Source organism: Balaenoptera physalus, assembly GCF_965194825.1.
Source record: "Balaenoptera physalus genome assembly, chromosome: 4".
Lineage (NCBI taxonomy): Eukaryota > Metazoa > Chordata > Mammalia > Artiodactyla > Balaenopteridae > Balaenoptera > Balaenoptera physalus.
In genome coordinates, this window is record NC_138891.1 from 73773138 (window position 1) to 73789484 (window position 16347).

A 16347-nucleotide genomic window follows, 5' to 3' on the forward strand; every position below is an offset into this window, starting at 1 on the left:
GGAATTCATTGAAGGCTTGCAGCTTCTAGGGGATGGTTTGAACTGTCAAATTTGATTTATTTCACCTCTTACCACAGTAGCAACTTCCCATTTCCCCACCTTCGGCCCCCTAGCAGGTAGCCTTGCACTCATTCCTTGAGCAGCTTACATAAAGTTTGTGGAGCCAAGGTGGGGAATAAGGACCTTGTCCTCCAAACACTGGGGAATCTCTGCTCAGATAGCTGATTCCTGCTTCTGACTGTGGAGGTGCAGACACAGAAGCAGGGAGCCATTGTTGCAAACCCCACTGCCACTGTTGCAGGGCCCCACCTCTCAGGCTGAAGTGACTTCTAGAGAGTTAAGGGGCTGGTGGTGCCTTTTTTCCCCCTCTTTTACGTTTTCTTTTTCCCATTTGGGAGCCAGACTAGGACGTTCACATATACAGGAGTATTCAGAAAGTCAACACACATGCCCAGGGAAAGGCACAGGCTCAGAAAAGATCTGAGAAGACCTTGTGTATACCTCAGGCTAATCCCTGGCATGGAGGCATCCTACAACAATTAAAAACAAACAAAAAACCCTAAAGGAAGGAGAATTTTACCTCTGGCATTATCACATTATAAGATTCCAATGTCCAGTATTCAACAGAAATTTATAAGGCATACAAAGAAACAAGAAAGTGTGGCCTATTCAAAGGGAAAAAATAAATCAATAGAAACTGTCCCTGAAAAAGACCTAATGGCAGATATACTAGACAAAGACTTTAAGACAGCTGTCTTAAATTTTCTCAGCAAACTCAAAGAAGATGTGGAAAAAGTCAAGGAAACAATGTGTGAACAAAATGGAAACATCAATAAAGAGGTAGGAAACCAAAAGGAAATTCTGGAGCTGAAAAGTACAATAACTGAAATGAAAAATTTCATTCAAAGAGGGATTCAAACACAGATTTGAGCAGGCAGGAACAAAGATTCAGCAAACTTGATAGAAGAATGGAAATTATCAAGGCTATGAACAGAAAGAGAAACGACTGAAGAAAAGTGAACAGATCCTAAGGAACCTGTGGGATACCATCAACCGGAAGAACATATGCATCTGGGAGTCCCAGTATTAGAAGAAAGAGAAAAGGCAGAGAGAATATTTGAAAAAATAATGGCTGAAATTTTCCCAAACTTGATGAGAGACATGAATATAAACATCCAAAAAGCTCAACAATCTTCAAGTAAAATGAACTCAGAGAGACCCACATTGAAACACATTTTAATCAAACTATCAAGAGACAGAGACAGAGTTTTGAAAGCAGCAAGAGAAAAGTGAATTATCACATACAGAAGTCCTTATTTTCAGTAATTTATGTAAGTGGACTAAACTCTCCAATCAAAAGACAAAGATTGGCAGACTGGATAAAACACATGCAATCCAAAGACACAAGTTGAGAAAGTAAAAGAGATATTCTATTCAAATAGTAACCAAAAGAGATCAGGAGTAGCTATACCAATATCAGACAAAATAGACTTTAAATCGAAAAAGGTTATATATGACAAGAAGGACATTGTATATTAATTAAAGTTTCAATATGGCAAGAAGATATAACAATTATAAACAGTTATGTACCTAATAACAGATCATCAAAATATATGAAGGAAAAACTGACACAATTGAAGGGAGAAACAGCTCTACAATAATAGTTGGAGACTTCAGTACCCCACTCAAAATAATGGATGGAACAACCAGACAGAAGATACATAAGGAAATAGAGGGCTTAAACAACACAATAAACCAGATAGACCTAACAGACATATACAGAACACTCTAGCCAGTAATAACAGAATACACATTCTTCTCAAGTACACATGGGACATTTGCCAGGGTAGACCATATGTTAGGCCACAAAAGTTGATTCTTCAAAAAGATCAAGAAAAATGACAAACCTTTAGGTAGACAGACTAAGGGAAAAAAAGAAGACTCTGAAACTAAACTCTGAAATGAAAGTAGGGACATTACTACTGATTATACAGAAATAAAAAGGATTCTGAGAGTATTATGAACAATTGGGCACCAAAAATATGGGTAACCTAGGTGGACAAATTGCTAGAAACATAAAACCTACCAAGACTAAATCACAAAGAAATAGAAAATCTGAATAGACCTGTAACTATAGTAAGTTTTGTATACATATAACTTATACACCCTATATTAAGAAAATTGAATCAGTAGTCAGAAACTCCCAACAAAGAAATGCTCTGGATCTGATGGCTTCTCTGGTGAATTATAACAAACATTTAAAAGAAGAACTAATGCCAGTCCCTCCTAACTCATTCTATGTGACCAGCATTACCCTGATACAAAAGCCATACAAAGAAACTACAAGAAAACTGTAGACCAATATCCCTTATTAACATTTATGTAAAAATCCTCAACAAAATATTTGCAAACAATTCACCAACATATTAAGAGGATTTTACACCATGAGCAAGTGGGATTTATTCCTGGAATGCAAGGATGTTTCAACATATGAAAATGGATCATTGTAATAAACCACATAACAAAATGAAGGGGGAAATCACATGATCATCAACTGATGTAGAAAAAGCATTTGACAGTATTCAGCACCCTTTCATGATAAAAATATTCAACAAAATCAGAATAGAAGGAAACTATCTCAACATAATAAAAGCCATTTATGAAAAACTGACAGCAAACATTATACTCAATGGTGAAAGACTGAAGGCTTTTCTTCTAAGATCAGGAATAAGGCAAGGATGCCTGCTTTCACCACTTCTATTTAACGTAGTACTAGAAGTTGTATCCAGAGGAATTAAGCAAGAAAAAAAAAGCCATCCAAATTGGTAAGGAAGAAGCAAAATTATCTCTGTTTGCAGATGATATGATCTTATCTGTAGAAAACCATAAAGACTCCACACAAAAGCCATTAGAACTAATAAATTCAGCAAAGTAGAAGTATGCAAAGTCAACATACCACAATCAGTTACATTTCTATACATAAACAATGAACAATCTGAAAAGGAAATTACAAAAACAATTTTATTTACAATAGCATCAAAAAGAATAAAATACTTAGGAATTAACCAAGTAGGTGAAAGACTTGTACAATGAAAACTATAGAACATTGCCGAAAGAAATTAAGATATAAATAAGTAGAAACACATTCCATGTTCATGGATTGGAACACTTAATATTGTTAAAATGTCAGTACCACCCAAAGTGACCTACACGTTCAATGCAATACCTATCAAAATCCCAATGATATTTTTTGCAAAAATAGAAAAATCCTTACTAAAATTCATATAGAATCTCAAGGAACCCCCAAATAGTGAAAACAATCTTTAAAAAAGAACAAAAAAATGGAAGACTCACACTTCCTGATTTCAAATTTTATTGCAAACTACAGAAATCAAAATGCTGTGGTACTGGCATAACGACAGAGATAAAAAACCAGGGGGAAGAAATGGTCAGTTGATTTTTGACAAGGATGCAAGACCATTCAATGAGGAAAGGACAGTCTGTTCAACAAATGGTGCTAGGAAAACTGCATATCCACATACAGAAGAATGAAGTTGGATCCTTACCTAACACCACATACAAAAGTCAACTAAAAATGGATCAAGGACCTAAATGTAAGACAATAAAACTCTTAGAAGGAAACATAGGACAAAAGCTTCATAACACTGGATTTTGCAGTGATTTCTTAGATATGACACCAAAGACACAGGTAACAAAAGAAAAAAAGGAAGGTTAGACTTTGTGAATATTTTAAAACTTTTTATATCAAATGACACTATCCACAGAATAAAAAGGCAACCCACAGAATGGGAGAAAGTATCTGTAAGTCATATGTCTGATAACAGATTAATATCCAGAATATATAGAAACTAAAACTCAACAACAACAACAAAAAACTTGATTCAAAAATGGGCACAGGACTTGAATAGACATTTCTCCAAAGAAGATAAACAAATGGCCAATAAGCACATGAATAGATACCTATCATCACTAATCACTAGGGTAATGCAAATCAAAACTACAATGACATACTACCTCACACCCATTAGGATGGCTACTGTCAAAAAAACAAAATAATTGCTGCCAAGGATGTGGAAAAACTGGAATTCTTGTATACTGTTGGTGGGAATGTAAAATGGTACAGCTGCTGTGGAAAATAGTTATGGCACTTCCTCAAAATACTAAAAATAATAATTACCATATGATCCTGCAATTCCACCTCTGAGTATATACCCAAAAGTATTGAAAACAAGGTCTTAAAGAGATATTTGTACACCCATGTTCATGTTATCATTATTCACAATAGCTGAAACATGGAAGAAACTCAGTGTCCATCGACAGATGAATGGTTAAGCAAAATATGGTATATGCACACAAAGGAAGGAAATTCTGCAATGTGTTACAACATGGATGAACCTTGCAGACATTATGCTAAGTGAAGTAAGCCAGTCACAAAAAGGCAAATACTGTATGATTCCACTTATATGAGGCAGCTAGAGTAGTCAAAATCATAGAGACAGAAAAAATGGTGGTTGCCAGGGGCCAGGGGGAGGCAAGAGTGCGGAGTTATTTTTAATAGGTATAGAGTTTTGGTTTTACCAGATGAAATGAATTATAGGTATGGATGGTGGTGATGCTTGCATAGGTACTAATGCCACTGAAGTGTATACTTTAAAATGGCTAAAATGGTAACTTTTATATTGTGTATATTTTACCACAATTTTTAAAGTAATTTTTAAAAATCAGTGTAGTGTAAGACTCGCAGACATAGAGAACAAACATGATTACCAAAGGGGAGGGGGAGGGATGAAGTAGGAGTTTGGGATTAACAGATACACACTACTATATATAAAATGGATAAACACCAAGGACCTACTATATAGCACAGGGAACTATATTCAGTATCTTGTAATAACTTATAATGGAAAAGAATCTGAAAAAGAATATATATATATGAAAAGGATAGATACGTATATAACAGAAACACTTTGCTGTACACCTGAAGCTAACAACATGGTAAATCAACTATACTTCAGTTTTTTAAAAAATCAGTGTAGTGTACCGCAGTAACAGATTTTACGGGGAATTCCCTGGCAGTCCAGTGGTTAGGACTCGGCGCTTTCACTGTGGTGGCCCAGGTTCAGTCCCTGGTTGAGGAGCTAAGATTCCGCAAGCCGCACGGTGCAGCCAAAAAAAAAAAAAAAAACTTTTAGTATAAAAAAATATCATTTTAATAAATGCAGAAAAAGCATTTGATAAAATTAACATCTATTCATGACAAAAATATTTTGTAAACTATGAACAGAAGGGAATTTCCTTAATCTGATAAAGGTCGTCTACAAAATATCAAAACAAACATCATATTTGATGATGAAACATTGAAAGCTTTCCCTCTTAAGTTGGGAGCAAACTTCCATTTATCCATCATCCAGCTGTAGCATTAATTATCAACTGTGACCAATCTCGTTTCATCTATCCCCCCACCTCCTTATCCCTCCACTCCAGATTATTTTGAAACAAACCCCAGACATTATATGATCTCATCCATACATCTTTGTATATATTTGAAAGATAAAATTCTTTATTAAAAAACATCACTATGATGTCACACTAAAACATATATACACTAATATGTATAAAATGGATAACTAATAAGAACCTGCTGTATAAAAAAAATGTACACATTGTAGAAGGTTCAGGCAATATGAAAAAGCATAAAGAAGAAAAAAAATCACTATGTCACACTAAAACAGTAATTCCTTGATATCATCAGTTCATGTTTTCTTGATTGTTTCATAAGTTTTGTTTAATTTTTTTCAATTTGTTTGAATCAAGTTCCAAACAAGATCTGTTTGTGACAGTTGGTTGTTAAGTCTTTTGATCTACAGATTCTCCCTTCATATCTTTCTCTTTTTTCTGTTTATTTGTTGAAGAAAACAACTCATTTATTCTGCAGTTTTCCCCAGACTATATTTTGCTGATTGCCTTCTCATGGTATTATTTAATGTGTTCATGTATCCCCTTTACTATCTATAAATTGGTAAGTAGATCTGTAAGTCATATTTTAATACGAAATTTTCATCGAAGTCAAAACTGTCAAATTAATGCTTAGTTTTTTTGACTGTCTTGAACTAATGCAAAAATGTGTTGAAACCCTTCTGTCATTCCAAGTAAAAAGCTACATAGTCAGTGACTGGACGTAGTTTTTAATGACATTAAGATTCTCAACAGAGCTCAACTTTTCATGATTTTATATGTCTTCTCTCCTCTGTCATCCTTTTTCAAAAGTATTATAATGTAGTAATTACTAATTTCTAAATTTATTTGTATAGGGAAATGAATAAGCGTCTGACGGAAGAACAAGCCAGAAAGACGTTTGAGAGAGCCATGAAACTGGAACAAGAATTTACTGAACATTTCACAGGTTGGCATCATGTGTAGCAGTGCCCTTTATGGTAGAATTTTGCTTTGGAGCCATATGAACTGACCCATTGAAATGGATTTTGAACTATGCCCACATTTAGCAGTAGTAATAATAAGTGCTATAAGTTTCAGAATAATTCATCTAATCTAGGTTGCAGTGATGAGGAATCTTGAAATTTAGTGTTTCTTAGGTTGTCGATGAGGACAGCGTTACAGGAATAATTCACACTGACCAGAGGAAAACATTCAGACTTGACTTCTTCAAGGAAACTGACTTTTCTCTTATTCTTTATAAATTTTGATCCATTTTAAGATATTATTTGTTTAAAAAGAGAAGAATAGGTAGCAATTCCCAAATTCATTTTATTCTTTAAATTATTCCTTAGGTATCTTTGGATAGGTTTTTGTTGTTGTTTATTGTTTGTTTGAAATAATGATTAGCTTATATTTGGTGTTCATATTAAGTACCATTAAGTGTCATGGTGTTGTAACCCGTGTGTGTGTGTGGTTTTTTTTAAGGATTTTTAATAATTTCAGACTTACAGAAAAATCACAAGAATAGTACTAGCAATTCTCATATACCCGTATTCCACAAATGTTAACATTTTACCACATTTATAATTTTGCTGAAACATTTAAGAGTAAGTTGCAGACAGATGCTCTTTTGCCTCTAATTACTTCAATGTCTATTTCCCAAATACACAAAACAAAGTAAAACATCACCAAATCTTGCTTTCTGATAAATTTTTAAAATAAAATTTTTTCTGTTTTACAAATAAGAAAATTCATGAAATGAGGCTTTTCTAAGCAAACAATACATAGATGGTATCTCTTCCTGAATGAGTATTTCTAAGATATAGCTTCTGCTGTTTTACCAACAATTGTAATGGTGAAGATAGACAATTTTAATGGAGGTTTCTGATTTTGTTTCTATCATTACAGCTATTATACAGGGAGATACGCTGGAAGACATTTACAACCAAGTGAAGCAGATCATAGAAGAACAGTCTGGTCCTTACATCTGGGTTCCAGCAAAAGAAAAGTTATGAGGACTGATGTTTCTCTGTTTCTCTTTTCCACAGTCTCATTTTCTCTGACACTTCTTTGCCCTTTCCTTCTGGAGTCTGTCTTCAATACTTCTTCCATGTTGAATCATATCCCACTCATCATGGTCTGCAGTTGCACTTATTTTTGACATCTTAGTGTCTCCTTCAAGTTGTAACATCTGTATTATTTTATCTCACTATTGGTTTGTGGCCATTTTTCACAAATGAAGATGGAATGGCCTGACCAGCTATTAATAGGATTTGGGGAGACGGGGAAATTGTGGTAAAATTCCTTAATGTTTAAGGGAAAGTAACTTTAAGAGATTTTCAGAGAAGCTTTATATACATTCTTTCCAAATTTCAATATAAATGAAAAAAAAGTGGTTTTAATCAATGATTTAGTAAACTTTGAGCAACAATGCATGCTTAACTTTAATAGCATGGTTTGGCCAGCATATTAGCTCTCAAGTCCTTTTCTCAATTGACTTCTGTTATCAAAGCAAATACTTCATTATAGACAAATAAGGAAAATATGTTTTTTAATTTCAAAATTAATATCTGAGTTAACTTTAATAATTTCACAAGGGATATTCATATTCATATCTTCTTAAAGTCTTTTATTGTTTGAAGTTTTTTTTTTTCCTCCCAGTAGATTTGCTAGGAATAACAATGTTTAAATGTTTTTAATCTACTTGTGCAACACTATTTATAGTGTCTTACAAAAGTTGTTCATACATAATGATCATCACATTTTCTGAATTGAGGCCATGTTTAGGTGCTAGGGGAGTTCACCTTTTACACATAAGGTTGAGAAAATTTCATAGACATAAATACAAAACAGACATTACAGTGATGATGTAATCATTATGGCAGTGGGAAAGGAGTCCAATTCATAGTCTAAAATTTTAAATGCATTCTTAGGGGTCAGATTTTAATGAATATTTTACCCACAATAACTGACTATTTTGTTATAATAAAATATATATATATAAATATATATATAACTTTCTTTAAACTCTGTAACTATGGGAATTATTTTCTTTACATAGTTGCACACACACATATATATGTATATTTAAAATATATTTTTTTTCTTTTGCCACCTACTCTCTTGGTTTGGTTTTAAGTTAAATATTAATTGATTGGACTTTATCTTCCTTAATCGTGTGAAGTGAAAACAGGAGGATGGTGGTTGTGGAAAGAAGCCCTTAGGGAAATTAGGTTATACATAAAAACATGGGCATGTTCTCCTCTTTTCTATAAAAGTTTTCAAATGGTTCCTGGTTGGTTTTTTGTGGGGGGTTTTTTTCGGGGGGATTGGGTGTTGTTACCGTTGTTCTTGTCATTGGCTTTGGATTTGGTCTCCACCTCTTTCCAGTCCTCCTTTCATTAATAGGCAAACAGGCAAAAACCTCATGTGTATGAGTGTTTTCCCCTCAGACTGTACACCTTTCATCTCTTGTAGCTGCTCTGCAGTAGAGTTGCACAGATCTTCATGGTGAGCAATTAAGAAATTTTAGTGAAAAGTAGATAATTTCAGAAATCAATTTCTCTGGTCTTTTATATTAATAATACTGTTTGGCTTCCCATTGCTTTTTTGGAGTTTATTAAATATGTGTTTTTGACAACCTCCTCATTACAGTTTCTTAAACAAATGAGTACTGGTTTGTAAAGAATTATCAACATTATCCATTCCATTTATGAGAAAGAGGAGAACAGCTAATAAACTTTATTGTAAAATCTGTATGTTAAATGTGTCTTGTATTCTGAAAGAAAAAATTATTTTACAAGCTAGCGTTTTCTTGGAACAATTTGGGGCATCACATCATTTGTAAGCTGAATTCAAGAATCATTAGGCAACCTAATCATATTTCTTCTGTAGGTTTTGGAATTGAATATGTTAACACATTGAAATATATACCATAGCTGTTACATGCTAATATAATAAGTTGTTTCCAAACATAAATAGATTAGAAGAAAACTATTGTAAAATGATCTCAAGAGCCTCAGAAATCACCTTATAGCAGGACCCCAGCATAAGCCATTTTGAAGTATTTACTGGTCGAATGTTGTAAGATATCAAGAGATTATAAAATGACACCATTTATGTGTTAAAATGTATATTACATTGCTTTCTGAATGTCCTTGTTAAGTGATTTTTTGTAAGAAGATACTTTTGTGCACCTTTCTAGATTGTATAGAATTATTAATAAAAGTACTAATTGTTTAGTACTACTGTGCAACAGACACTTTAGTATCATTTAATTTTTCAAAAGAAGATAAGAATTACTGGCCGCACTATAAGGCTTAAGCAGAATCTCTTGGCCAAGATTACTTAGCTAGTAAATGGCAGTGCTGGGTATTGGTATCGAAGTTTCTCTGTCCCAAGTTCTTTCTAATATAGTATGCTGCCTCATTTTTCAGCCCCTACTGTGGAAGGCACTATGACTTAAATTATGCTATGTTACTGCCCCTTTACAGATAAAGATAGACTTAGATGAAGGTCCTTGCCCAGAGTCTCATAGTAAGTAAGGACAGAACAAGTCATTCCCATCACAGCTGGAAGGACTGTTTCTGGGAAACAAGTCAGCCCAGCACTGTCATAGTGACATACAAGGAAAGAGACTCTTTAGAACCAAAAATGGAACACTATTCATTAGGGGGAAAAGTCGACTATTCTAATACACAGGGAATAATACTATTTTGAATGTTTTATGAAATAGTCCATATTTTTAATATGCTTCTTAATACCCTTAATTCAGCAAAAGTAAAAATGCCTCTTAAATGTGACTACACGTCTTTGGTTGCTTTCCTACTCCATATCTGCGCAGGGCTCTTCAAAAAATGATGGGAGCGAGCTTGAAGGGCTCATTCCAGCAGAATACACTCTGGTCAGCAAATACCTGCTGAACCACCACACAGTATTTAAACTCCAAACGTGGCAATTTGGGGACTTTATTAATGAGGAAAATTTGTTTTCTAAAGTACTAAACAGCTACCTTCTAAGATTCTGCCTTGAATACTCTTAATTTACAGGTGGTGAAACAGAAGCCCAGAGATCCCTGTGTCCTAATCAAAGTTGCACTGCAACCAGGAACAGAGCCAGGATTAGAGCCTTTAACTCCTGGCTCCTGGAACAGTTTTTCTACCATTCCAGTTACTTTTCCTCCCTTGCTGTGAGCTGAATTTAGTGGGCTCTTCAGTCCCTCGGGATTTGAATTATTGACTAAAAGAAAGTAAATATTAGTGAAATTAAGAGATTTTATTGAGGTGGTCGGATTTGAAAGATATCGGGGAAAAACACAAATGTCACTTTTCTGACCCAAATTTAGATTATCTGGTTTAGTCCAATGTTGAATCTTCCATTGATCTCCCTCCAGAATCGCACAACATAGCTCTCGTTGGCTTTGGCAGCAGAGTACTATAATGTAAAGAAGGTGGGCTATGGAATGACTTGACTTGAATGCCAGCTCTACCACTTAACTGGTTATGTAACGTTAGTTGGGCAAGTCATGTCATCCCTCTTTCTGTTTATCTGTAAAACGGAGATATTTTGAGAATCAGTAAGATTACAAATAAAGGGGGCACCCTAAAAGTTAATTCCCTTTTCCTTGGAATCAGAAGCCTGGAATTGTTCCAACTCCCCTTGTATAGATTAACTTGAGACTTCATTTTGCCATATTTTAAATGAGATTTGATTGACTACCTTGCAGGACTATTAATAAGGATTAAATAGAGCAGTGTGTACAAAACACCAATCACAGCATCTGATACTTGATTCTCAATATCTGTTCTTCCTCTTGCTCTGGAGTGTGTCTATGGTTGCAGAAGAGTGAGAAAGAAGAATATGGTGCACCATTCTTTATCCCTATAGAGAAATTTTGACAGACTTTTAGTTAAGAAATTATTTACATTTCAGTCTCTCTAATCTTGTTAACTCATCTCTTCTTCTAAGGATTCCTACTCTTTGTCAGAGGTGCTGTGATTGTGACCTACCGTAACTCAGCCTTAAACATGGAACTGGAAGACATCAAGATTTCATAAACCATTCTCACATCTCTGTACAGTGTTAGACCCTACCATCCCTAGCGATTCTCCAGAACATTAATTATTGAGAGTCTAGAAACAGGTCTGGAAAAAATTACTTAAATTGCCCAGATAAAATACGTTGTCTTTCAATTTAAGAATAAAATAGTCACTACTTACTCACTGACTGGTTTCTCATTCGTTTCCTACTACTACCAGCTCTTTCTCCATTCCACCCCCAAATATGGTTACCTGAGAACTGGCAAAACAAATCCTGGTCCGCTAAACAGCATTGTGAACAGAATTGGTGGTCAGGTAACCTGGTATTATTGTTTGAGACTTTTAGGAACAGGTACGAAACCTTACCACGGTGAGTTTCACACTAGGATTTTTCCAGCCGTTTCTGTCACCTACAGTAGTAGTAAACAGATACGTGAAGAATTAGGGGGACGAGACCAAAGGACAGTGAAGGCTGGAATTCTCTCTCACCCTCTCTCTTGTTTACTTTTTCTTTTTTTTTTTTTTTTTAGACATTGACTTTTTTTTTTAATTTTATTTACTTTATTTATTTATAGCTGTGTTGGGTCTTCTTTTCTGTGCGAGGGCTTTCTCTAGTTGCGGCAAGTGGGGGCCACTCTTCATCGCGGTGCGCGGGCCTCTCATTGTCGCGGCCTCTCTTGTGGAGCACAGGCTCCAGACGCACAGGCTCAGTAGTTGTGGCTCACGGGCCTAGTCGCTCCGCGGCATGTGGGATCTTCCCAGACCAGGTCGCGAACCCGTGTCCCCTGCATTGGCAGGCAGATTCTCAACCACTGCGCCACCAGGGAAGCCCCTGTTTACTTTTTCTTGAAGTATAACATACATATATAAAATGCATTATTATAAGTGTACATATACCTCAGTGAGTTTTTACAAACCAGCGTCGTGCGTGTAATAACCAGCGTGAAGCTCAAAAAACAGAACGGGACCAGCACCGCAGGCACCCCTACCCCTCAGCTCACTCCCAGTCACTACTTCCTGCTGCAAGGGAAACCACTATCCTCATTTTCTTACTGTATATACTTCTTAGTTATGTACAGTAAAATGGTGTACAATTCTATGGGTTTTGATACATGCGTGGAGTCTTGTAACCATCCCCACAGTCAAGAATACAAGAGTTCCATTATCCCCAAAATTTCTCTTATTCTTGCCTCTGTGTAGCCAATACCCCCTCCAAACCCCAGCTTCAGACAACCACTGATCTTTTCTTAGTGCCTCTACTAGTTTTGCCTTTCCCAGAATGTCATATAAATGGAATCGTATCATATGTAGCATTTGGAGTGTGGCTTCGTTCACTTAAGCAAAATGCATCCGAGATTCATCCCTGTTGCTGCAATGGTTTGTTAATTTTCACTTCTGAGTAGTAGTCCATTTATGAATGTGCTGCAATTCATTTATCCATTCACTGATTGAAGGACTTTGGGATTGTCTCCAGTTTTCCCCACTATACTTTTGTACTTCATTACAATGATAGGCCTGCAGGAACAAGCAGCAAAGCCAGAAATGGGCCTCGGATCTGACAGCCACAGCAGGCCCTCCCCACGCCCACCTTTATCTGCCATGAGCATCCATGCATTTTGGCAGTTGCACAGGAGCCTTTCGTCCTAAAACAAACTTTAAATGCAGAATAATAGATCCCAAGAGCCTGTTTACAGAACAAACTTGTGCCTAAAGTAGGAGACTGCTAGAATAAGCAATTCAGGATTTGTAGAATTTCAAATTCCCGGGAATAACAGATGATTCAGTAGCTGGATGTGCCAGTTACTAGTGCCAGATTCTCAGTGTCCTAAGGGAAATGTAGTTTGTTTAGGACGGTAGTGAGAAGAAGGTAGTCTGAGCAACAAATGAAAAGAGCTATTTGTCAAACATGAAATTGTCCAATAGACTTATAATTCAGAAAACAGTCCATGGAGACAGCCCTAATCTCTTAAGAAAATCTAGTTTGTTGAACACCCTAAGGACTGTAGTTTTTTAAATTATTAACTACCAATTTTCTTTAGGTGGTCACCTCTCTGCATCTTTTTTCTTTTTAAATAACTTTATTGGAGTATAATTGCTTTACAATGTTGTGTTAGTTTCTGCTGTACAACAAAGTGAATCAGCTATATGTGTACATATATCCCCATATCTCCTCCCTCTGGAGCCTCCCTCCCACCCTCTCTATCCCACCCCTCTAGGTGGTCATAAAGCACCGAGCTGATCTCCCTGTGCTATGCGGCTGCTTCCCACTAGCCATCCATTTTACGTTTGGTAGTGTATATATGTCCATGCCACTCTCTCACTTCGTCCCAGCTTACCCTTCCCCCTCCCCGTGCCCTCAGGTCCATTGTTTACGTCTGCGTCTTTATTCCCACCCTGCCACTAGGTTCATCAGTACCATTTTTTTAGATTCCATATACGTGTGTTAGCATACAGTACTTGCTTTTCTCTTTCTGACTTACTTCACTCTGTATGACAGACTCTAGGTCCAACCACCTCATTACAAATAACTCAATTTCTTTCCTTTTTGTGGCTGAGTAGTATTCCATTGTATATATGTGCCACATCTTTATCCATTCATGTGTCTATGGACATTTAGGTTGCTTCCATGTCCTGGCTATTGTAAAGAGTGCTGCAATGAACACTGTGGTATATGTATCTTTTTGAATTATGGTTTTCTCAGGGTATATGCCCAGTAGTGGGATTGCTGGGTCGTATGGTAGTTCTATTTTTAGATTTTTAAGGAACCTCCATACTGTTCATAGTGGCTGTACCAATTTACATTCCCACCAACAGTGCAGGAGGGTTCCTTTTTCTCCACACCCTCTCCAGCATTTATGTTTCTAGATTTTTTTGATGATAGCCATTCTGACCGGTGTGAGGTGATACCTCATTGTGGTTTTGATTTGCATTTCTCTAATGATTAGTGATGTTGAGCATCTTTTCATGTGTTTATTGGCAATCTGTATGTCTGCTTTGGAGAACTGTCTGTTTAGGTCTTTTGCCCATTTTTGGATTGGGTTCTTTGTTTTTTTGATATTGACCTGCATGAGCTGCTTGTATATTTTGGAGATTAGTCCTTTGTCAGTTGCTTTGTTTGCAAATATTTTCTCCCATTCTGAGGGATGTCTTTTCATCTTGTTTATGGTTTCCTTTGCTGTGCAAAAGCTTTTGTTTCATTAGGTCCCATTTGTTTATTTTTGTTTTTATTTCCATTACTCTAGGAGGTGGGTCAAAAAGGATCTTGCTGTGATTTATGTCATAGAGTGTTCTGCCTATGTTTTCCTCTAAGAGTTTTATAGTGTCTGGCCTTACATTTAGGTCTTTAATCCATTTTGAGTTTATTTTTGTGTATGGTGTTAGGGTGTGTTCTAATTTCATTCTTTTACATGTAGCTGTCCAGTTTTCCCAGCACTGGGAAAGAGGCTGTCTTTTCTCCATTGTATATTCTTGCCTCCTTTGTCAAAGATAAGGTGACCATTTGTGTGTGGGTTTATCTCTGGGCTTTCTATCCTGTTCCATTGACCTATAGTTCTGTTTTTGTGCCAGTACCACACTGTCTTGATTACTGTACATTTGTAGTATAGTTTGGAGTCAGGGAGCCTGATTCGTCCAGCTCCATTTTTCTTTCTCAAGATTGCTTTCACTATTCAGGGTCTTTTGTGTTTCCATACAAAACTGTAAAAATTTTTTGTTCTAGTTTTGTGAAAAAATGCCACTGGTAATTTGATAGGGGTTGCATTGAATCTGTAGATTGCTTTGGGCAGTATAGTCATTTTCACAATGTTGATTCTTCCAATCCAAGAACATGGTATATCTCCCCATCTGTTTGTATTGTCTTTGATTTCTTTCATCAGTGTCTTATAGTTTTCTGCATACAGGTCTTTTGCCCTCTTAGGTAGGTTTATTCCTAGGTATTTTATTCTTTCTGTTGCAGTGATAAATGAGAGTGTTTCCTTAATTTCCCTTTCTGATTTTTTGTTGTTAGTGTATAGGAATGCAAGAGATTTCTGTGCATTAATTTTGTATCCTGCTACTTTACCAAATTCATTGATTAGCTCTAGTAGTTTTCTGGTGGCATCTTTAGGATTCTGTATGTATAGTATCATGTCATCTGCAAACAGTGACCGTTTTACTACTTCTTTTCCAATTTGGATTCCTTTTATTTCTTTTTCTTCTCTGATTGCCATGGCTAAAACTTCCAAAACTATGTTGAATAATAGTGGTGAGAGTGGACATCCTTGTCTTGTTCCTGATCTTAGAGGAAATGCTTTCAGTTTTTCACCATTGAGAATGATGTTGGCTGTGGGTTTCTCTCTACATCTTAATTATTACTAATATGTGATTAACAGAAATCTAATTCTAGTGCAGTGTACTCAAGGAATCTGAACCAGAGCTGGGCCCCGATTGATTGGTTTGACCCTCAACATTTTTGCATGCGGATGGCACACTCAGCCTTGTTGGTCTTTTCCATTCTTATCATAATATGACTTATTTCTCATGTGTGTGTTTTCAAAAAAAAATTAGGTCATGCCTTTAAGCTGGTTCTAGACTAAACCTTAGGAACTACCTGGTGTTTACCCAAAGTAGGAATAAAGTACTCGAGCATATAATCATCCCTACTTCTGCTATTTAGCTGTTAATGACAAATTTCATTTGGACAGTTTTTAACCACAGTAGAATGATTTTTTTTTAACTATACAGAAGTCAGTGTGCAAAGCAATTAGCATGTGAAACAAGATATAGTGAATTTGCTGGTGGAAGGAAAGATTAGAACAAGTGATGTAATCTTTCTTTAGGATGTCTAAAATTAGGTTCATTTACCTCACAGATG

General features: G+C 35.9%; 1 protein-coding gene across 15 annotated transcripts in view; it reads left to right on the forward strand.

Annotated features, from left to right (window-relative positions):
- DLG1 (discs large MAGUK scaffold protein 1) overlaps positions 1-9213 on the forward strand; it is a 288004-nt gene extending 278791 nt beyond the window's left edge. For all 15 annotated transcript variants that reach the window (XM_082458548.1, XM_082458540.1, XM_082458549.1 and 12 more), the window contains 2 exons: positions 6333-6424; positions 7366-9213. In XM_082458548.1, the coding sequence (XP_082314674.1) occupies positions 6333-6424; positions 7366-7472 (199 nt within the window). In that variant the 3' untranslated portion in view covers positions 7473-9213. The remainder of the gene's footprint in view (positions 1-6332; positions 6425-7365) is intronic.
- Positions 9214-16347: the final 7134 nt, after the last annotated feature.